The sequence below is a fragment of the Rhinopithecus roxellana genome, chromosome 10 (assembly GCF_007565055.1).
Source record: "Rhinopithecus roxellana isolate Shanxi Qingling chromosome 10, ASM756505v1, whole genome shotgun sequence".
NCBI classification, from domain to species: domain Eukaryota; kingdom Metazoa; phylum Chordata; class Mammalia; order Primates; family Cercopithecidae; genus Rhinopithecus; species Rhinopithecus roxellana.
The window spans coordinates 85104782-85128965 of NC_044558.1; the positions used below are offsets into that span (position 1 = coordinate 85104782).

The 24184-nt window shown below is 46.1% G+C and overlaps 1 protein-coding gene across 5 annotated transcripts in view; it reads right to left on the reverse strand.

Moving 5' to 3' along the window:
• The window catches only part of RNF10 (ring finger protein 10), a 48719-nt gene extending 28235 nt beyond the window's left edge, over positions 1-20484 (reverse strand). For 4 of the 5 annotated variants that reach the window (XR_748530.2, XM_010368297.1, XM_010368296.1 and 1 more), the window contains exons 1-2: positions 19827-20484; positions 7093-7289 (exon numbers count right to left, since the gene is read on the reverse strand). Coding sequence is in view for 4 of the 5 variants with exons in the window: in XM_010368297.1 (XP_010366599.1) it covers positions 7093-7289; positions 19827-19983 (354 nt within the window). In the remaining variant the exon portion in view is untranslated. Of the gene's footprint in view, positions 1-7092; positions 7290-14733; positions 14830-19826 lie in introns of those variants that run through there. The other variant, XM_030939373.1, reaches the window with a different exon arrangement.
• Positions 20485-24184: the final 3700 nt, after the last annotated feature.

The window sequence follows — 24184 nt, forward strand, 5'->3', positions numbered from 1 at the left end:
TTTGAGACGGAGTCTCGCTCTGTCGCCCAGGCTGGAGTGCAGTGGCCGGATCTCAGCTCACTGCAAGCTCCGCCTCCCGGGTTCACACCATTCTCCTGCCTCAGCCTCCCGTGTAGCTGGGACTACAGGCGCCGCCACCTCGCCCGGCTAGTTTTCTGTATTTTTTAGTAGAGACGGGGTTTCACCGTGTTAGCCAGGATGGTCTCGATCTCCTGACCTCGTGATCCGCCCGTCTCGGCCTCCCAAAGTGCTGGGATTACAGGCTTGAGCCACCGCGCCCGGCCAAAAGGCTGCTTTTTATATGGAGTAGCCATTCTTTTATTCCTTTTTCAAAAAATTAAATAAGACTGGGCACTGTGGCTCACGCCTGTAATCCCACCACTTTGGGAGGCCAAGGTGGGCGATCACTAAAAATACAAAAAAATTAGCCGGGCGTGGTGGCAGGCGCCTGTAATCCCAGCTACTCGGGAGGCTGAGGCAGGAGAATCGCTTGAACCTAGGAGTGGGAGGTTGCAGTGAGCTGAGATCATGCCACTGCACTCCAGCCTGCGCAACAAGAGTGAAACTGTCTCAAAACAAAACAATTAAAACAGGCTTAAAGCAAAAGACCTTCCCAGGAGGCGGTAATACAAAAGCCTACCCCAAGAGTGAATGGAAGTGAAGAGGAGAAAAGAGCCTTTACAACAGGACTAAACTGTTTCATCTGCCCTGCTGACAGTTAACCGCTCAAGGACAAAACCCAGCATGAATGCGTCTAGCTATCTTGAATCACAAAGATTTACTTAACTGGATTAATATTTTCAACAGTCCCATTTCAACAGTCCCATAGGACTCCTATACCTTCACTCTTGTTAACTACTTGTTCTTTGGTCTGCTTCTGGCAAAGTGAGCCTGTGTAGCCACACTGTGGAGGTGGCCTGCAGGCAGAGCTGCTAACTGCTCTAGGTTCTGGATCCCACCAGACCTCCCATCTAAGACACAGTTATTCGTTCTTAATTAAAACTGACAGAACTGGAACATGTAGGCAGACTAGCTCTGTGTCCAGAAATAAACCCAATCAGCAGATTCAGCAACAGTTTATAAGACTGGCCAAGAAACCATACGAGAAACACCACTGCAAGCAAAGATAGAAGAAATCACATCAACGTGTATTTCAGTCCTCTTAACATTCCCAAATAGCAGTAAAGTGAATGGAAGTCAGCTAAGGCATTTCCCAACTCCCCTTTCCCATTTAATGTTATAAACACTTCGCTAGTCACCTCAAATAGCTGCATACCATTCATGATGTTGCATGGGTATACCAGAGCTTAACGCCCTATTGTATGGCACAGATTTTTCGAGAGCTTTTCCATTGTTTCAAGATAATGCTGTGAGAAACACATTTTTTGATACATTTATGCACAAATACTTGAGCACCTACAATTACTTCTTTTGAATGTACAGGAGGAATTATTGGGTCAAAGGAAAGGCAAACTTCAGGCTTTTGCTGTTTAGTCAAATTTGAAGATTTTTGCTAAGCAGCACTTGCACATACAAAAAGAGGTATGATGAAAGGCAATTTCTCTTCCAGAGGCAATGAACATACTCTGAGATATTCTATACATACACACATGGTATATGACCTTTGATATGGTGTGGATTTTGTCCCTTCCCAAATCTCATGTGTAATCCCCAATATTGGTGGAGGGGTCTGGTGAAAGGTGATTAGGTCATGCGGGCAGACTCCCCGCTTGCTGTTCTCATGACAGTGAGTTCTCAGGAGATCTGGTTGTTTAAAAGTATGTAGCACTGGTTGGACGCGGAGGCTCACGCCTGTAATGCCAGCACTTTGGGAGGCTGAGGCGGGTGGATCACAAGGTCAGGAGATCAAGACCATCCTGGCTAACACAGTGAAACCCTGTCTCTACTAAAAACACAAAAAATTAGCCAGGCGTGGTGGCGGGCACCTGCAGTCCCAGCTACTCGGGAAGCTAAAGCAGAAGAATGATGTGAACCCAGGAGGCAGAGGTTGCAGTAAACCGAGATAGTGCCACTGCACTCCAGCCTGGGTGACAGAGCGAGATTCCGTCTCAAAAAAAAACAAAACGAACAAACAAAAACTACGTAGCACTTCCTCTTACGTAGTCTTCCTCCTGTGTCTGCCTCCCCTTCACCTTCTGCCGTAAGTTTCCTGAGGCCTCCCCAGCCATGTTTCCTGTACAGCCTGCAGAACTGTGAGTCAATTAAACCTCTCTTCTTCATAAATTACCCAGTCTGAGGTAGTTCTTAATAGTAACGAGAAAATGGACTAATACAACCTTTAAAAATAAACACAAAGCTAGACACGGTGATGCACACCTGCACTCTCAGCCACTCAGGAGGCTGAAAAGGGTCACGTGAGCCCAGGAATTCAAGGCTGCAGTGGACTATGATCACACCTGTGAATAGCCACTGCACTCCAGCCTGGGCAACACGGTGAGACTCTGTGTCTAAAAAATAAAATCTAAAATTTAAAAATAAAATCAGGATGGGCAACTGGGAGTGGTGGCTCATGCCTGTAATCCCAGCACTTTGGGAGGCTGAGGTAGGCGGATCACCCAAGGTCAGGCTCGGGAGGCTGAGGCAGGAGAATCGCTTGAACCCGGCAGGCAGAGGGTGCAGTGAGCCAAGATCACACCATTGCACTCCATTCTTGGCATCAAGAGCAAAACTCGACTTCAAAAAAAAAAAAAAAAAAAAACTAGGATGGGTGCAGTGGCTCACATCTACAATCCAGGGCTTTAGGAGGCCAAGGAGGAAGGATCATCTGAGGCCAGGAGTTTGAGACCAGCCTGGACAACACAGGGATGCAATGTCTCTACAAAAATTTAAAAATTAGCCAGGCTTAGTGATGCACGCCTGTAGTCCCATCTACTTGGAAGGCAGAGTTGGGAGGATGATTTGAGCCCAGTAGGTCAAGGCTGCAGTGGGCCACGATCATGCCACTGCACTCCAGCCTGGGCGACACAGCAAGACTCTGTCTCAAAAATAATAAATTAAAAATAATGAAATACAACTGGGGGTATACCAGTCAGATAACTTCCTTTTTTATATTAACAACCAAGCTTAAAGATAACACCACTTTCTAGGCCGGGCACAGTGGCTCACGCCTGTAATCCCAGCACTTTGGGAGGCTGAGGCGGGTGGGTCACAAGGTCAGGAGATCGAGATCATCCTAACACGGTGAAATCCCATCTCTACTAAAAATACAAAAAATTGGCCAGGCGCGGTGGCTCACGCCTGTAATCGCAGCACTTTGGGAGGCCGAGGCAGTCGGATCACAAGGTCAGGAGATCAAGACCATCCTGGCTAACGTGGTGAAACTCCGTCTCCACTAAAAAAACAAAAAATTAGCCAGGCGTAGTGACAGGCGCCCATAGTCCCAGCTACTCGGGAGGCTGAGGCAGGAGAATGGCGTGAACTCAGGAGGCAGAGCTTACAGTGAGCCATGACAGCGCCACTGCACTCCAGCCTGGGCGACAGAGCAAGACTTCATCAAAAAAAAAAAAAAAAAAAAAAAGCCACATTCTGTTTGTTTGCGCAACACAGAAGCCCAAGACTTCCAGGTCATCCCTTATTTTTCATCTCCACATGGCTCTGATCTCTTCAGTCTTCCACCCTCAATGCCCCAAACTTAGATCAAAGAGCTTGTGCTCAGTCAACAAAATCCTCCACATTCTCAACCTTCTATCATCTTCAGCTTGTCCTAGCTGGCCCACTGTCACTTTCTCCGACACCACTTGTACTTCCTGATTATCCTCGCAATACCCTGAACTCCAGGTCCTTGACCTCCTCGCTTCCATTTAGCTTGCCCCTCCCATCTCAGCCACCCACACCTACAGGTTTCCCTTCTACAGCTGTAATGTACAATACAGCAGCCACTAGCTAGATGTAGCTACTAAGCACTTGAAATGTGGCTGTACCATGTGGTAGACTTACATTTTAGATATATTGAATTAAATATATAAAAATTGACTTTTTACTTCTGTAGTGCAGGCAGCTAGAAAATGTAAGATTACACACATGGCTTGATATCCTATTAGACAGGAGTGTTCTACAGTCTAGATCAACAACCACAACCTCTTCCACCATCTTAACTTTGAGCATTCTATTGTCCAGCCAGGAATATACTCCTTCCCCAGGTTTAGTCCTGACTCCAACAATTCTTTACCCTCACTAGGACCTCCAAATCAATGATCCAATCCCTCAGATTTGGCTTAGATCCTGTGGTCCACTGCCCACTTCCTTTTTCAAATTTTACTTACTTGCTTATTTATTTAGAGATGGAGTCTCACTCTGTCGCCCAAGCCAGAATGCAGTGGTGCGACCTTGGGTCACTGCACCCTCCGCCTCCTGGGTTCAAGCAATTCTCCTGCCTCAGCCTCCCAAGTAACTGGAATTACAGGTGCCTGCCATCATGCCCAGCTAATTTTTGTATTTTCAGTAGAGACGGAGTTTTGCCATGTTAGCCAGGCCGGTCTCCAACTCCTGGCCTCAGGAGATCCACCCTCCTTGGCCTCCCAAAGTGCTGGGATTACAGCTGTGAGTCACTGTGTCCGGCCCCATCACCCACTTCTTCATATATCTTCTGTATTCACCTGGCAAAACCTCCTAATTCAACTCTTTTCCTATTCCACATCAGCCCTGGAGCAGACAAACAGGGCTAACAAACACAACCACAGCAAACAGCCTCACCACAGTAGACCCTCATGTGCCTGAAAATACTGCAATCCTAGTACGCTTCTGCAGTCTATTCTTTCCCTCACTTTCTGAGACAACTCCTTCACTCCTCAGGCTTCCAAACCTCCTTTTGGCTCACCTTATGTATTCTACTGAGAAAATCAGAACAATCAGAAAAGAATTCCAACTACCTCCGACCCCACCTCTACCACCAGGCCCTCCTTTTGTTACTAGGGATGAACTGGCAGAGTTGCTCTCTAAGCCAACTGCTCCACTTCTCACTAGATCTCAAGGACTCAAGGACATTGCTCAGCAATTCTTTCCCTTTTCCCTGCATCACTTTGCCTCTCACCAGAACCATCCCATGAGCATTGACATGCTATCATTTCCCTAATCTTAAAATCCCTCAAGCTCATATTCCCTTCAAGCACCGCCTCCTATCTCTGCTCCCCTTTAGAGCAAAGCCACTGAAAAGTACTGTGTAAACTTGCTGTTTCTTCTTCCCACCCTCCTATTCTCTCCAATCTACATGCCATTTTCAAATCGAATGGTCAACTTTCAGTCCTATTCTTAGCTTATCAGCAGCACTTGACAAAACTGATCACCTTCTGCAACACTTTCCAGCTCTCTTCCTCCCGCCCCAACTGTGCTCTTTTGCTGGTTTCTTATCCAGACTCAGGAGTTCAGTTCTTGAACCTAACCTGTTTTTGGAACACTCACTCCTTAATTTATCTCACTTAGTTCCACAGCTTTAAGCACCAACTGTATGCCAACAGATTTCTAACCTGGGTCTCTTCCTTGACTGCTGATTCAGTTAACTACCTACCTCTACTAATATCCTGCTTACATTTATCAAATAGGAATTTTAATGTACATATAACATCTCCAAACTGTTCTTTATCTCAACCCTATTCCCCTCTCCCAAAAAACCTTTGTGCTCTTCTTGAAAGAATGTTCTCCATTCCAGCAAAAGGTACCTCAATTGGGCATATGCCAAAAACATTACTCAACCTTTTCTCTGCTCAGATCCCACATCTAACAAAAAGTCTTGGCTCTATCTGCAAGTAATGTCTCAAATCTTAACGTCTCTCACCACCTCCATCACTCACCCAATTTCAAAGCTTCCATCACTCTCACCAAGAATATCTTTGTAGTCTCTTAACTAGTCTTCCTGCTTCCACTCTTCCCCTTTAAAACTCCAAATCAGGTTACCTTACTTTTCTCCTTAAACCTTTCAATGGCTTCTCATCTCTCTGAACAAAAGCCAAAGTCCTTCAAAGCCCCACATGATCTGATCCCTTTCCTAGTCTTTACGTACATTTCCTACCTCTCCTCCTCCACTCATGGTAGCCTACTTGCTTTACCTCAAACCAACAAAAGCACTACCACCTCCTGTCCTTTGCATATGCTGTTCCTTCAGGCTCACACCTGTAATCCCAGCACTTTGGGAGGCCAAGATGAGAGGATCGCTCGAGGCCAGGAGTTCAAGAGCAGCCTAGATAACATAGTGAGATCCAGTCTCTACAAAATAAAAAGAAAAAAATTAGCCGAGCATGGTGGCATGCACCTGTACTTCCAGCTACTCAAAGCTGAGGTGGGAGGATCACTTGAGCCCAGGAGATCAAGGGTGCAGTGAGCCATGATCATGTCAATGTACTCAAGAGCAAGACCATCTTAAAACAGAGCAAGACCATCTTAAAACAACCATATAGTGTGCTCCCTTGCTTCTTTCAGGTCTCTCTCAAAATCTACGTCTTCAGAGGTGTCCTTAAACCACCTTCTTAAACTGTTTTCCTTGTTACTCTCTATCCCTTTACTTCCCTCAGTCTACATTTTTAAAATCTGTCTTCTACCATAATTACATAGTATGAAACAAAATTTACTCTATCAGTATCTTGTGGATAGGCATTTAAAGGTTATTTCCCAAATTTTGCAACTACAAACACAAGAGTGAACACCCTTGTACATAAATGTCTTATGCGCTTACAGAAACATAGCTAAGAAACTCCTAAAAAAATGAGACTACAGATATATGCATTTTACATTTTGCTGGATTATTACAAAGGCAAATGTCATTAATGTCATTTTATTACCTAAATATTCCAAAAGGTACCTATAATTCAAGAGTGATAATAAAAAGAACATACAAATTAAGGAACCCCAAATTTGTCATAAAGGAAATTTTCCTTCCTCCAAGGAAATTTTCATAACCTTCAGAGGAAAAAAGGAGGCAAGGTTTCAAATCTGGTTAACCCTCTCAACTACTCAACACTCCTTTGATTATCTATTCTTCTACCTCTTGTTCCCCTCCTCAACTACTGATAAACTACTGATAAAGCATGAGATCAAATCTCATGCTTATTGCTCTAGAAAGGACATTCTCAAATTCCATACCTCATCTCGTCTTCCACCATTAAAAGAAGAGCTAAAGAGTTTGCTGCTGCCGCCGCCCCTTTGAGGAGGCATCTTGTTAAAAGTCTTGCTTTTCTGTGAACTGGAGCGACGGGACTGGTTGCTAAAACTTTCATTTTTGGGGTAGGAAAGTTCACGTTTGCGATTATAACGCTTGGATCCACTTGAGTTCTTTCCATCTGAAAGCAAGAAACACAAAAGAACCACTTAAGAAGTGATACATTCACTTAGCCAACTGCCCTCCACCTCCCAGCAAAACTGTGTTTAAATAAAGGTAAATAGGCCCTTTGACCAGCTCCAAGAATCTGGGTTTGGGCCACGGCATGAGTACTTTGAGCAAGGCAACACATAGTCGAGTATTTTTTCTTGCAATAATGAAGCCTAACGGGTCCCCTCCCTCAAAACAAACAAGTGTAGATCAAACCACATGGATTCTCAATTCATAATGTCTCTATTTTACACAGCTTTACCACTGCCCTTGTAAAAGTTCAGTCAGATAAAGTTACAGGAAATGAAACAGCCATTCTGTATTAAGGAAAAGTATTTTACCTGGTATTAGAACAGAAGACATTCCCTTTTAAATTACTATAACATAACCAGATTCTATACTACAAGGGGTTGTCCTAGGCCTTAGCAAATATATTCAAAAGGCATAAAAGCAAAACTGTGTTTACATATGCTCTAGAGGTCAAATCCAGAAGGTGTCAAATTTACAGAACAAAAGAAGTTGAGTTCTAAAAGCATATTGGGGGCTGGGCGCAATGGTTCACACCTGTAATCCCAGCACTTTGTGAGGCTCAGGTGGGTGGATCACTTGAGGTCAGGAGTTTGAGACCAGCCTGGCCAATATGGTGAAACCCCATCTCTATTAAAAACACAAAAAATTAGTGGGGCATGGTTGTGGGCATCTGTAATCTCAGATACTTGGGAGGCTGAGGCAGGTGAACTGCTTGAACCCAGGAGGCAGAGGTTGCAGTGAGCCGAGATCATGCCACTGCACTCCAGCCTGGGCAAAAGAGTGAGATTATCTCAAAAAAAAAAAATTAATTCAATAAATAAATAAAAAGCATATTGGATCAGCTTGAGTTATACCCTTTTTAAAAATGTTTCTTGTTTTTCTCTCCAATTACAATACATGCTCAGTTCTGAAAATAGGGTAGAATAATTTAAACTTGCCAGTACCCACAGAGCACTAACCCATTAACATCATTTTCCTTTTAATCTCCTTTTTACATACCCACCACAAATCTTATACAAAATAACAAGCATAGAAGATATTATTGCTTTCTGCTTACTACTCTCTGAGCATTTTTATGCATCCCTAGTCTTCAAAAGCATGATTAATTGCTGTACCCTTCTTGGCCACATACTTAAAGAATAACGTAATCAATCCCTCGTTGTACATTTCGGTGGCTTCTAGTTTTTTGCTAGTTTAACATAATACCACTGGTAGTCTCTTTATACAGAGGTTTATGTGATTGATTATGTCAAATTCTCAAAAAGGGGAACTGACAGATAAAATATGGTCATTAAAGCCATTTATACATTCCTAGGTTGCTTTCTAGAACTGTTACACCAATTTATACTCTAACAACATAATAACTATTTATGCACTTTATTTATTTAGAGACAGGGTTTTACTCTGTTACCCAGACTAGAGTGCAGTGGCACAATCTTGGCTTACTGCAACCTCTACGTCCCAGGCTCAAGCTACCCTCCCACTTCAGACTCCTGAGCCGCTGAGACTACAGGCACTCCCCACCATGTCCAGCTAATTTTTGTGTTTTTTGTAGAGACGGGGTTTGCCTTTGTTGCCCAGGCTGGTCTCAAACTCCAGAGCTCAAGTGATCCAACTCCTCGGCCTCCCAAAGTGCTGGCTGGTATTACAGGCATCAGCCACTACTCCCAGCCGGGAGTGGTGGTGTGGTGGTGCGCAACTGTAGTCCCAGCTGCTCGAGAGGCTGAGGCAGGAGAAGGGCACGAACCCAGAAGGAGTTTGCAGTGAGCGGAGATCAGGCCACTGTATTCCAGCTTGGGTGACTGAGCAGAACTCTGTCTCACCAAAAAAAAAAAAAAAACCACAAAACAAAAAATACTTTTTTTTTTTTTTGGTAGAGATGGGGTCTCACTTTGTTACCCTGCTTGGTTTCCAACTCCTGGACTCAAGCAATCCTGCCTTGGCCTTCCAAACTGTTAGGATTATAGGCATGAACCACCATGCCTGGTTTATCCTTTTTTTTTTGTTTTAAACAGAGTCTCACTCTATTGCCCAGGCTGGAGTGCAGTGGCACAATCTCGGCTCACTGAAACCTCTACCTCCTGGGTTCCAGCAATTCTCCTGCCTTGGCCTCCCAAGTAGCTAGGATTACAGGGATGAGCCACCACACCTGGCTAATTCTGTATTTTCAGTAGAGATGGGGTTTCGCCACACTGGCCAGGCTAGTCTCAACCTCCTGACCTCAGGTGATCCACCCACCTCGGCCTCCCAAAATACTGGGATTACAGGTGTGAGCCACCGTGCCCAGCATTTTTTACCCCCCAGGGTGGAGAGCAGTGGTGCCATCATAGCACACTGCAGCCTCAACCTCAGTTTAGCATCTTTCCAATTCAGCTTTCCAGCGAAGACTGCAGGTATGCACCACTACACCCAGCTAATTTTTAAATTTATTTTGAGACAGGGTCTTAGTTTTGTCACCCAGGTTGGAGTGCAGTGGCACGATCTCGGCTTACTGCAGCCTCAACCTCCTGGGTTCAAGCAATCCTCCTGCCTCAGCCCCCCAAGTAGCTGGAACTCCAGGCACACACAACACTCTTGGCTTGTTTTTGTTTTTAGGCGGAGTCTCGCTCTATAGCCCAGGCTGGAGTGCAGTGGCCGGATCTCAGCTCACTGCAAGCTCCGCCTCCCGGGTTTATGACATTCTCCTGCCTCAGCCTCCCGATTAGCTGGGACTACAGGCGCCCACCACCTCGCCCAGCTAGTTTTTGTATTTTTAGTAGAGACGAGGTTTCACCGTGTTAGCCAGGATGGTCTCGATCTCCTGACCTCGTGATCCGCCCGTCTCGGCCTCCCAAAGTGCTGGGATTACAGGCTTGAGGCACCGCACCTGGCCTTTTTTTTTTTTTTTTGAGATGGAGTCTTGCTCTGTCGCCCAGGCTGGAGTGCAGTGGCCAGATCTCAGCTTACTGCAAGCTCCGCCTCCCGGGTTTACACCATTCTCCTGCCTCAGCCTCCCGAGCAGCTGGGACTACAGGCGCCTGCCACCTCGCCCAGCTAGTTTTTTGTATTTTTTAGTAGCGACAGGGTTTCACCGTGTTAGCCAGGATGGTCTCGATCTCCTGACCTCGTGATCTGCCCGTCTCAGCCTCCCAAAGTGCTGGGATAAGAGGCTTGAGCCACCGAGCCTGGCCTATTTTTGTATTTTTGACAGAGATGGGGTTTTGTCATGTTGCCCAGGTTGGTCTCAAACTCCTGAGCTCAAGCGATCCACCAGCCTCAGCCTCACAAGGTCCTGAGATTACAGGCATGAGCCACCACGCCTTGCCTAATTTTTAAATTTTTTTTTGTAGAGACAGGGTTCTCACTATGTTGCCCAGGCTGGTCTCAAACTCCTAGGCTCAGGTGATCTTCCCACCTCAGCCTCCCAAAGTGCTGGGATTATAAGCAAGAGCCATGGGGTCTGGCCCCACTTTCATCTTATTACAATGATTCTCAATCTTCCCAGTTCACAGGAATCACACAGATGAGCTTTCACTGTGCTCAGGAATTCCTATGCTCAGGCCTCACCCTCTAAGATTCTGATATAAATATACAAAAGTACCTGTCTGCAGACTTGTAATAGTATCTGAATAATTTTTTAAACTTAGAAAAAAATTATTTCTTGATAAGTATAATCACCAGTTTTTTTATAGCAGGCTAAATAAATTCAAGGTTAAACAATGCCTCAGAAAGAAGAAAATGTAAGTTAATAATCAGAGGCCAAATTTTGAAAGCAATCACTTCATGACCATAGTCTGTCAACCTCATTTTTTTTTTTTTGAGACGGAGTCTCGCTCTGCCGCCCAGGCTGGGGTGTGGTGGCCGGATCTCAGCTCACTGCAAGCTCCGCCTCCCGGGTTTACGCCATTCTCCTGCCTCAGCCTCCGGAGTAGCTGGGACTACAGGCGCCCGCCACCTCGCCCGGCTAGTGTTTTGTATTTTTTTAGTAGAGATGGGGTTTCACCGTGTTAGCCAGGATGGTCTGGATCTCCCGACCTTGTGATCCGCCCTTGTGATCCACCCATCTTGGCCTCCCAAAGTGCTGGGATTATAGGCTTGAGCCACCACGCCCGGCCTGTCAACTTCATTGAATAAATGAGATATCATTCTCTCCAAACCTGACCACCTAAAACCTGGGAGTCAATCTAAACCATGTGAAATGGCAGCAATGTAAACAGAACAGTCACAGAAACAGGCTAGGTTCACTCCTACCAGTTACCCTTAAATCCTGCTTACGGACAGTGACCCTTACCTTAGTTACAATTTAAGGCCAGGCGTGGTGGCTCATGCCTGTAATCCCAGCACTTTGGGAGGCCAAGGCAGGCAGATCACATCAGGCCAGGAGTTCAAGACCAGCCTGGCCAACATGGTGAAACCCCATCTTTACTAAAAATACAAAAATTAGCCGGGTGTGGTGCCACACGCCTGTAATCCCAGCTACTTGGGAGGCTAAGGCATGAGAATCATTTGAACCCGGGAGGCAGAGGTTGCAGTGAGCTGAAATCATGCCACTGCACCCCAGCCTGGGCAACAGAGTGAAACTCTGTCTCAAAAAATAAATAAATAAAGTTAGAACTTAAAACTAAACTTTTACCTATTATTTCAGTTAGCAACAGTTAGTGTCAAATATGGCACTAATAGTAACAATTAGAAAGCAAAGTTTCAGTGCTGGACTTGGTGGCTCATGCCTGTTATCTCAACACTTTGGGAAGCCAAAGCCAGAGGATCACTTGAGCCCATGAGTTTGAGACCAGCCTGGGCAACATAGCAAGACCCCATCTCTACAAAAAATTAAAAAATTAGCTCAGTGTGCTGGCACACAACTGCAGTCCTAGCTGAGAGGCTGAGTTGGGTGGATTGCTTAAGCCAAGGTTGAGACTGCAATGTGCTATGATGGCACCACTGCTCTCCACCCTGGGCTACAGAGTGAGCCTCTGTCTCAAAAAAAAAGAAAAATATAAACCAGGCACAGTGGTTCAAGAGTTCAAGGATCTCTTAAGCCAAGGAGTTCAAGGTTTGTCAATTATGTTTGCATCACTGCATACCAGCCTAAGTAACAGAGTGAGTGCTTGTCTCTTAAAAAAAAAGGCCAGGCGCGATGGCTCATGCCTGTAATCCCAGCACTTTGGGAGGCCGAGGTGGGCGGATCATGAGATCAGGAGATAGAGACCATCCTAGCTAACACAGTGAAACCCCGTCTCTATTAAAAATACAAAAAATTAGCCGGGCGTGGTGGTGCGCAACTGTAGTCCCAGCTGCTCTGGAGGCTGAGGCAGGAGAATGGCATGAACCCAGAAGGAGCTTGCAGTGAGCGGAGATCAGGCTACTGTATTCCAGCCTGGGAGACAGAGCAGAACTCTGTCTCACACACATAAAAATAAAATAAAGGAAAACTCAGGGGATGCAAAACCCCAGCTAACTCAGCCACATTCTCTTGCTTTGCTTTCCTTAACTCCATTTCACATCACCGCAAAGGAGATTCTACGAGGATAGGTATATAAAAAAAACACATATCCCCCAACCTCATTATCTAAGACTCTTTCAGATGATCCTGGACCCTACCTGTTTGACCCTAACTGCTGCTTTCAAGATGCACCTCACGGTTTGCAGAGATTTAGGTAAAGCCAGATTCTACATGGCAAGGGCTTATTAAGAAAGTAAACTGGCCGGGCGTAGTGGCTCATGCCTATAATCCCAACGCTTTGGGAGGCCAAGGCGGGCAGATCGCCTGAGCTCGGGAGTTCGAGACCAGCCTGACCAACATGGAGAAACCCCGTCTCTACTAAAAATACAAAAAATTAGCTGGGCGTGGTGGTGCATGCCTGTAATCCCAGCTACTTGGGAGGCTGAGGCAGGAGAATCACTCGAACCCGGGAGACGGAGGTTGCGGTGAGGCTGAGATTGTACCACTGCACTCCAGCCTGGGCAACAAGAGCAAAACTCTGTCTCAAAAAAAAAAAAAGAAAGAAAGAAAGAAAAAAAGAAAGTAAACTGGCACTGAGCAAGAAGCTTGTCTTCATTTCTTCACTTATTACCACACTGGCAAGGAAAGTTTCACAATGCTTACAGAAATGCTCTCTGATAGTAAACTGCTCATTTCCAAAACACCTAACAACTGACCACATCATCACTAATGATTTTAGTTGCCAAAATCAACTCGTTTCTCTTGGCTTCCACTTACCTAAGGGTATGAAGACAGACACGTCAAGTGAGAGACTGTCTCTTATCTCCAGACCCAGGCAACAGGCAGCTAAAGATTAAACGTACTGTCAGGCCTGTGACCCAGAGATAAAATTGAGAGTATTATTTTTGAAATGTTTTGTGGACAACTTGCCAGGATATACATGGGAAAAACTCGAGGGTAGAACAAGAGTGATAACATGATCCACTTTAGATTTTGGAAAACAGAAAAAACATCAAGTCCCTGGGAGAAGGAACTATGGGTGAAGTTTTAAATCTCAGAGTGGTGGTTCTCAATCCTGGCTGCACACCAGAATCACCTGCACAGACTTTTGAAATTACGAATGCCCAGGACCCACGGGTCCAATCTAGGCTTAAAGAATCAGAAAAAAGCCAGGCACAGTGGCTCATGCCTGTAACCCCAGCACTTTGGGAGGCTGAGGTAAGAGGATCACTTGAAGCCAGGAGTTTGAGACCAGACTGGGCAACATAGTGAGACCCCCATCTCTACAAAAAAAAAAAAAAGAAAGAAAAAATTCCTAGGAAGCAGCCCCACACACCCATAATTTTTTTTTAAAGTTCCTCACGAGGTCAGGAGTTTGAGATTAGCCTGGCCAACATGGTGAAACCCTATCTCTACTAAAAATACAAATATTAGGCCGGTGTGGTGGTGGACACCTGTAATCCCACTACTCAGGAGACTGAGGCAGAAGAATTGCTTAAACCCGGGAGGCAGAGGTTAAAGGTAGCTGAGATCACGCCACTGAACTCCAGCCTGGGTGACAGAGCAAGACTGTCCTGAGGGGAAAAAAAAAGTTCCTGAGGAGATTCTGATGCATAGCCACCACTGAGAACAACTGCCAAGAACTACTGTCAAGACACATTCCAAAATAGACAAGACCACTAAACTCAGGATCCAGAGTCAACAAATAAATCACTTAAAAACTTAACCCAGCTTTTCAGTTGTTTCACATTTCCCTAATGGAAAGGTCTCCACCAAGTAGTAGTAGGTGTATGTCAGCCTCCTCCCATTACCAAATTAAGGGCCACAAGTTTTTCACAGTTAAATTACTTGGCATCCTCATTTCTAGCTCTAGTTCTAACAGGTGGCTCAGCCTAGAGGTCAGAATACCAGCCAGCAAGTTTCTGCTGCTGATTCATGCTGTAATCACAAGCAAGTTGCTTACCCATTGTCCAGAGTAGTTGACAAGCACCTCCAGAGGGGCAACATATGGCCTTACTACAGAATCAACTGACAACAAATTGAATCCAGCTGAAATTAGTAATTCTGAATGAAAGGAAGAGAGAGGTGGTATCAGGAATGATGCATGTGCCAGTAAGTTATCTGCTTGCTAAGTGTGGTTATACAAAGCTTATTGAAAAATACCGCCCAGGACTTCATAAAAATTTACTTGGACAAATCACTCTTAACACTGCTAAGCCTCTATTTTCTTATCTGTAAAATAGGACAAATATTCTACCATACTTCCTCATAGAATCATGAGGATTAAAAAAGAAAACTTCTGTGGCCGGGCGCGGTGGCTCAAGCCTGTAATCCCAACACTTTGGGAGGCCAAGACGGGCGGATCACTAGGTCAGGAGATCGAGACCATCCTGGCTAACACGGTGAAACCCCGTCTCTACTAAAAATTACAAAAAACTAGCCGGGCGAGGTGGCGGGCGCCTGTAGTCCCAGCTACTCGGGAGGCTGAGGCAGGAGAATGGTGTAAACCCGGGAGGCGGAGCTTGCAGTGAGCTGAGATCTGGCCACTGCACTCCAGCCTGGGCGACAGAGCGAGACTCCGTCTCAAAAAAAAAAAGAAAACTTCTGTAAAATGCCTACCATAGTGGCTGACACATAGTTTTACTATGATTTGAAAGCCTATCATTAATAAATCCAAATCATTCCTGTCAAGAGCACCCACCAGACTTCCAACAAAGCCACATAAACCAAGGAATCCAGCCAACAGGCCCTGAAATTCTTTTAATTTCTCTAAGTGGTTTTACTGAAGGCTTCAAATCACCTCAATTTTCAAAGCCATTAAAATCTCCAAGTCCATTTACAGGTCAGAGGCATTTTTCAAGGCAGATTACCACTAGTAACCTGGTTTCTGGTACCGGAATAACAGGAAGAATGCCAGGGCAGTGCTTCATACCACCAACCTCAAAATAACTGCCTCATAATACCTGACCTTCCCTTAACCTCCCTGGCAGTTCTATCCGCCCAGGGGGATGGGACAAGAGCCTGGTTCCTGGCCAGGGTCCACTGTCCAAAAACGGCCTACCTTCTCTCTTGCCTCTCTTTACTTTCTTTGCTCCCTCTAAATGAGTTTCCCCACTTCCTAACCTACCGTCTCTCCTCTGAGCTATATTCACGGGATATTTACTGTTGAATGTTCTCAGAAATACCTATTAACACTATTGGAATGAAGCTGTAGGAATATAATCAAGCAAAAGAAAGTTATATAAATGTTCGGGCAATTAGCCCAGGCAAAGAAACTGTGGTATGCGACTCTAGCCGGAAAGATCAAGAAAATCCTGGTAGCCAAATTTACCTATTTCCTGTGCACAAACGAAGGGCAAATTTAAGCCAGCCACTGGAACAAAATCTCAAGGAAATTAATCATGCAGCTAGGAAGCAAATGACCATTAATGACAGTTTACAGAATAGAAATTAAAGGCCTTTTTTCCACGAGGCAGAAAAGGGGGAGAAAAAAAGTGACTTAAATATTTGAATACGGAAAACTCTTGCTCTTTTCACCTTGACAAAAGATAAACTATCTTTTCACCTTACCCTTCTTGCTTTCCCTTCAACTCAGTACTCTGTAAATTCAAGAGGTCCTTTCAATGATTTCTAGCAGAATCCAGTATACGAAGTGTTCAGCTTATGAGTATTGCAGAAATCTTTGTATGGAATTATGCAGAGCTTGAGTGTACCCTTTTGTTTGAGCAACCATCTCATCGTGAAGTCACTGCATCAGAGTTCCTCAGTATCTGTTGTAGTAGCACTGGTCTTAGCTGTTACGTTCTTAAGACAGCTTAGATTCAACTTTAAAAATCAGCCAATATCCAGAGTTTCCTAATCTTTTAATCTCCACATATTCTGCCTTTTACTTTGTTCCTAAATGCAAGCAGTGGGTTATGGCTAGTGAAGAAGCATGGATTTGGCTACAAAGCTCATCCTTCCTTGCTACGGGAACACGCACAGGAGAAGCCAGAAGAGCAGACACTGGCAGTGGCAAACATGGTCAAGCTTTCTAACACACACATTAAACAAAAAAATGAACGCTGCCGCAAGGCACACATGTGTATTCATAAAATCTAACAAAGGTCCTTTACGAGAGTTTTTTATTTGAGATGGACTGGAGTGCACTGGTGCGATCTTGGCTCACTGCTACCTCCACCTCCCGGTTTCAAGGGATTCTCCTGCCTCAGCCCCCCGAGTAGCTGGGATTACAGGTGCATGCCACCAGGCTGGGCTAATATTTTGTATTTTTAGTACAGACGGGGCTTCACCATGTTGGCCAGGCTGGTCTCAAACTCCTGACCTCAGATGATCCACCCGCCTTGGCCTCCCAAAGTGCTAGGATTATAGGCGTGAGCCAACGTACCCGGCCTACATGAGATTTTACAGAAGTTTTCTTGTTGTTTTGAGATGGGGTCTCGCTCTGCCACCCAGGCTAGAGTGCAGTAAAGTGATCATGGCTCACTGCAACCTTGAACTTCTGGGTTCAAGTGCTCTTCCTCCTCCTCCCACCTCAGCCTCTTCATAACCAGGACTACAGGTGTGTGCCACCACGCCCAGCTCATTTATTTTTTTGTAGGACAGGGTCTCAAACTCTTGGGCTCAAGCAATCGGCCTGCCTCAGCCTCCCAAAGTGCTGGGATTATAGCCACCCAGCCCATTTGAAATGTTAACAATGACAAATATTTGCTTGGTCAAACTACTATAGAATTCTGTATCACCCGGTTGGGTAATCAGAGTTAATTCCACTAATCAACATATTCAAAGTGAAGGACATAGCAGTAAAATTCCTTAAATACCTGTTTATTGTTTTATTTTGAGTTGTCACAAGCTTTCACCTACTGCTAAGAAATAAACTTAAGGCATTTATTGCAACTGACTAATGAATGTATGTTAGTGGCTTAAAGAGGAGCCCCCGGTGCGGTGGCTCAAGCCTGTAATCCCAGCACTTTGGGAGGCCGAGACGGGTGGATCACAAGGTCAGGAGATCGAGACCATCCTGGCTAATACGGTGAAACCCCGTCTCTACTAAAAAAATACAAAAAACTAGCCGGGCGACGAGGCGCGCGCCTGTAGTCCCAGCTACTCGGGAGGCTGAGACAGGAGAATGGCGTGAACCCGGGAGGCGGAGCTTGCAGTGAGCTGAGAGCCGGCCACTGCACTCCAGCCTGGGCGGCAGAGCAAGACTCCGTCTCAAAAAAAAAAAAAAAAAAAAGAGGAGCCCCAGAAAAATTAATTGAGAATTCAGACAGTTGGAGAACCAAATCCTTAACACACATCTGGGAATAGAGTGCAAAAATAAACTTATCAATTGCTTTGAACAGACCACTCTAAACCAGTTCCAACACTGACCAAAAGGACTGGCTACCTTCTATCTTTTGAGGGATCTATGGCAAAGCTACACATGTGCAGAACTGCAAAATCAGTCTGCATACATACCACTTCCTGACATGGCCTGAGAACCCATACTGCTAATGGTCTCACATCAGGTAAACGAGTTTGCCATATCCAGCAGGTGAACTCTGAGTGAGTTAGTAAACCTTACAATTTTTTGGTTTTTTGTTTGGTTTAAGTCAGCCTTAGCTTTGTTTTTACTTTTTAGAGATGGGGTCTCTCTCTGTTACCCAGGCTGGATGGTACGCAGTGTCGTGATAAAGCTCACTGCAGCCTCAACTTCCTTGAGCTTAAGCAATCCTCCCATCTCACCCTTCTGAGTAGCTAGGGTTACAGGTGTGTGTCACCATACTTGGCTATTTTTTTTTCCCCTTATGGAGACGGGGTCTTACTATCTTGCACAAGCTGGTGTGAAACTCCCGGGCTCAAGCTATCCTCCCACCTCAGCCTCCCAAAGTATCTGGATTACAGGCATGAGCCACCACGCCTGGTCTCACTCTTACGGTTTTTTAATCTTGACAGGTTTTAAACTGGACCTCCACATTTAGGGACTCCAAATATTTCCCTCTCTGCCACAACATCTCCACTGTCGCTGAAAACACCTTCCTCTTACTGCTAATGTAACTGAAATACAAAACAGAGCAGAGATTAGTACAAACTTTGAAATAAAATGAAGAACACTGCACTCCAGCCTCTGCCAACTCCTAACATCCTACCTGCTCAGTTTATTCCTTCTTTAAATATGAACAATTTCACCCTGTTAGACAAGTCAGTGACTAACACAGTGAAAACACAGGCAAAAACTTCACCTAGTCCTTGGCACATGGTAAGCCCTCAATTAAAGGTAGCTATTATCATCATCATGGTCATAATATTGAGAGACTTGATTACAGAAATAAAACCTTCCCTGTTAAAGGACAATCCTACAGTCCAACATACAAAAATAGACGTTATGGGTATTTGGTGCAAAACAGATGTCAGATACCCTAAGACCTTAGTTCATTTGTTTTGTTTTTTATTTAATTATATTACCTCCACCTACCTTTACAAGTAAATTCGGGGCACTCACTCAAGGTCTGGCAAACTGGGACCCAAAAAGACTGAATTCATAGTCTGCGCTCTTAACCCCACAATGAATAGCCACTGAAGGATGAGTTCCTCTTCGACAGAGGAATGGATCTGGGACCAGGTTATTAAATAAGAGATCTGAGTTTGAAAGGTCCGTGGGCTCCACCCACCCGTCTAAACTTGAACACTATCCAATGTTAATTCAACATTAAAGGGTACAACAACTTGGGAGTTTTAGGAGCGTGGACTGATGAGTCACGCAAACCAGGTCTTAAGGCCTGCTGTGGGCCAAATACTAGCTAGGTGACCTTTACCCTTTCTCATTATATGTAAAATGGGGATAAGAACAGCACCTGCTTAATCGAGCAGTTTTGAGTATTAAATGATCCACGTAAACCACGCAAAACAGCGCTCATTAACATAACTGTAAATAATGAGAGCCATGGCAAAGGGCAGGTAGGGGCTATAATAGAAAGTGGAGCCTGTCCCCGAGTAACCCAGCAGACGAGAGCAGCGACTCTCCCCAGCAGTAGGGGCACTCGCCCCCGCCCACTGCCGCAGGCCCGCCCTTACCGCTCTTGGGTTTAGACTCGCCGGCTGGCCCCGCCGAGGCGGAGCGGGGCTGCTGTTGCCCTTTGCTGCTGCCCGAAGAGGCGGAGGAGCTGTTGGAGCCGCTGTTCTTGTCCATGTCGGAGGCGGTGGCGGCGGCGTTGGGGGAGCTCAGCGGCATCAACGGGGGCCTCGGAGGCGACAGCGGTCGGAGCGGAGCGGGAGCGGCGGGGACCCAGGCTCATGGCGTTCAGGGCCGGCGGGGGTCGGCGGCGGCAGCGGTTCTCGGCCTTCATGGCGACATTTTTCCCTGTTTCCTTCCTTGGCTTCTCAAACTAGGAAGAGAAGCGGCGGACGGGGCTGTTAAGCCCGGCGGCAGCGGCGACCGAGGAGGAGGAGGAGGCCGGGGCTCGGGAGTCCGGGCCGGGCCTGGCGGGGCGGAGGCTGCGGGGGAAGGGGAGGCGAGGGAGGGTGCGCGAGCCCCGCCGGCCGGCCGGACACGCTCTCCCGCCGCGAGGCAGGGGAGAGGGCTGGCTGTCTTGGTGTCGGGGACAGGCGTCTCCGACACAGCGACGGATACTCGCCCCTGGGCCGAGGCCGAGCTTCTCCGGGAATGGCGACGAGTCGCCAAACAGCATCCTGAAGAACCCGGATGGACTCTATATATAGTGGAGAGGGGTGAGGTATTCTGGGAAATGTAGTTTTTGCCTACATCCGGGTCTCGTGGGGTTTTTTAACATTTCCTCCCCCACCTCCGTCCCAACCCCACTGTGAGGGCTTTCAGAATAATAGGACTTGCATTTGCTCCAAGTCCAGGTTTTTCCACTTAATACACTAAAAATACAGTAACAATAATAATATACCTTAATAATAATGTAGCGAAACATTGGAATACTTGTGGAACTCCTTTATAGACTCGTTTGAATTATGGTTCTTTTTTTTTTTTTTTTTTTTTTTTGAGACGGAGTCTCCCTCTGCCCCCCAGGCTGGAGTGCAGTGGCGCGATCTCGGCTCACTGCAAGCTCTTGCCTCCCAGGTTCACGCGATTCTCCTGCCTCAGCCTCCTGAGTAGCTGAGACTACAGGCGCCCGCCACCACGCCGGGCTAATTTTTTGTATTTTTAGTAGAGACGGGGTTTCACCGTGTTAGCCAGGATGATCCCGATCTCCTGATCTCTGGATCCCCCCACCTTGGCCTCCCAAAGTGCTGGAATTACAGGCCTGAGCCACCGCACCTGGCCAATTTACGGTTCTTATTCTAGCGTTAATAACAATTGATTCATGGCCCTTAGTCTATCTCACATTAGGAATAATAATAATAGCGTTAATAATGACAATACCTTACATTTAATATCACTTTACAGCACTTCTTCATACAGTACATCACTTTATTTCTTTAGCCTGGCGTGGCGGTGCACATCTGTGGTCCCCATTACTCAGGAGACTGAGGCGGAAACAGACGGCAGGCAGTGGTTCATGCGTGTAATCCCAACACTTTGGGAGGCAGAGGTGGAAGGATCCTTTGAAGGCCAGGAATTCCAGACCAGCCTGGGGAATATAGCGAGACCCCTGACTCTAAAGAATAAAAATATTTTTTAAAAAATTAGTTAGCCGGGCGTTGTGGCTCATGCCTGTAATCCCAGCACTTTGGGAGGCCGAGGCGGGCAGATCACGAGGTCAGGAGATCGAGACCATCCTGGCTAACACGGTGAAACCCCGTCTCTACTAAAAATACAAAAAATTAGCCGGGAGTGGTGGCAGACACCTGTAGTCCCAGCTACTCAGAAGGCTGAGGCAGGAGAATGGCGTGAACCCGGGAGGCAAAGCTTGCAGTGAGCCGAGATCGCACCACTGCACTCCAGCCTGGGCAACAAAGCGAGACTCAGTCTCAAAAAAAAAAAAAAAAAAAAAAAAAAACTTAGTTTAGGCGTGGTTGGGTAGAACTTCACCTTGAGTGACTCTATTTTGGTTTGGTCTACTGTACCGAAGCTCAGTGCAAACCAGTGGGCTCCTATAAATTGTATTTAACAGCTGTTAACATTGACTATCACATTTAATCTTCACAATAACTAAATTTTAGACTAACTGTGCCTATAGTGTGGGGAAAAGAAAGAGAGATCAGCCTGTTACTGTGTCTATATGGAAAGAAGTAGAGGTTAAGAGACTCCATTTTGTTCTGTATTTGAGATGCTGTTAATCTGTGACCCTACCCCCAACCTTGTCCTTGCAAGAGACATGTGCTGTGGTGACTCAAGGTCACTTTAAAGGATTTTGGGCTGTGCAGGGTGTGCTTTGTTAAACAAGTGCCTGAAGGTAGCTTGCTGGTTATCATCACCATTCTCTTAATCTCAAGAACCCAGGGACACTGCCAAAGATCGCAGGGACGTCTGCCTAGGAAAGCTAGGTATTGTCCAAGGTTTCTCCCTATGTGATAGTCTGAAATATGGCCTCGTGGGATGGGAAAGACCTGATCATCCCCCAGCCTGACACCCATGAAGGGTCTGTGCTGAGGAGGACTAGTACAAGAGGAAAGAAGGCCTCTTGGTGGTTGTTGGCAGTTGAGATAGAGAAAAGTATCTGTCTCCTGCCCGTCCCTGGGCAGTGGAACATCTCGGTGTAAAACCCGATTGTATGTTCTGTTTACTGAGAAAGGAGAAAACCGCCTTAGGGCGAAAGGTGGGAATTGCTGCTCTTTATGCACTAAAAAGGTTTATGAAGATGTTTGCATATGCATATCAAAGCACAGCACTTTTCCTTAAACTTATGTCACAGAGATCTTTATTCATATGTCTCACTGCTGACCTCCCTACAATGATCTGATTATCCTGCCACTTCTCTTTTTCTAAGATGGTAAAGATAATTATCAATAAATACTAAGGGAACTCAGAGACCGGTGCAGGCGTGGGTCCTCTGTATGCTGAGCGCCGGTCCCCTGGGCCCACTTTTTCTTTCTCTATACTTTGTCTCTGTGTCTCATTTCTTTTCTCAAGTCTCTCGTTCCACCTAACGCTAAATGCCCACAGGTGTGGAGGGGCATGCCACCCCTTTATATAGTCCCAGCTACTTAGGAGGCTGAGGAGGGATGATCACTTGAGCCCAAGAGTATGAATCCAGCCTGGGTAACACAACAAGACTCTGTCCCTAAATAAACAAAAGTTAAAGATGAGAAAATGAACTCCAAAAGTTTAGATAATTTGCCTGTGATCACATAGCTAAAAAGTGATGTTCTTACCTATGAGACAAGCAGGTCCTCATTTTACAGATACAAACAGTGAGGTTTAGAAAATCATGGCCGGGCGCGGTGGCTCACACCTGTAATCCCAGCACTTTGGGAGGCCGAGCCGGGTGGATCAACAGGTCAGGAGTTCAAGACCAGCCTTACCAACATGGTGAAACCTCGTCTCTATTAAAAATACAAAAAAAATTAGCTGGGCATGGCAGTGCACACCTGTAATCCCAGCTACTGAGGAGGCAGAGACAGGAGAATCACTTGAACCCAGGAGGCACAGGTTGCAGTGAGCCAAGACTGCGCCACTATATTCCAGCCTGGGCAATAGAGCGAGACTCCATCTCAAAAAAAAAAAGAAAGAAAGAAAGAAAATAATGTATGTGGAGCCGGGCGCGGTGGCTCATGCCTGTAATCCCAGAACTTTTGGAGGCCAAAGCCAGTGGATCACCTGTGGTCAGGTGTTCCAGACCAGCCTGGCCAACATAGTGAAACACTGTCTCTACTAAAAATACAAAAAAGTAGCCGGGTGTAGTGGGGGGCCCCTGCAATCCCAGCTACTCAGGAGGCTGAGGCAGGAGAATTACTTGAACCTGGGAGGCAGAGATTGCAGTGAGCTGAGATTGGGCCACTGCACTCCAACCTGGGCAACAGTGCAAGACTCCGTCTCAAAAGAAAAAAAAAAAGAAAATCATGTATGTGGGTCAGGTGCAGTGGCTCACGCCTGTAATCCCAGCATGTTCGGAGGCCGAGGCAGGCAGATCACGAAGTCAGGAGTTCAAGACCAGCCTGACCAATATGGTGAAACTCAGTCTCTTCTAAAAATACAACAATTAGGCCGGGTGCGGTGGCTCAAGCCTGTAATCCCAGCACTTTGGGAGGCCGAGACGGGCGGATCACAAGGTCAGGAGATCAAGACCATCCTGACTAACACAGTGAAACCCTGTCTCTACTAAAAACTACAAAAAACTAGCCGGGCGAGGTGGCAGGCGCCTGTAGTCCCAGCTACTCGGCAGGCTGAGGCAGGAGAATGGCGTGAGCCCGGGAAGCGGAGCTTGCGGTGAGCTGAGATCTGGCCACTGCACTCCAGCCTGGGCAACAGAGCGAGACTCTGTCTCCAAAAAAAAAAAAAAAATACAACAATTAGCCGGGCGTGG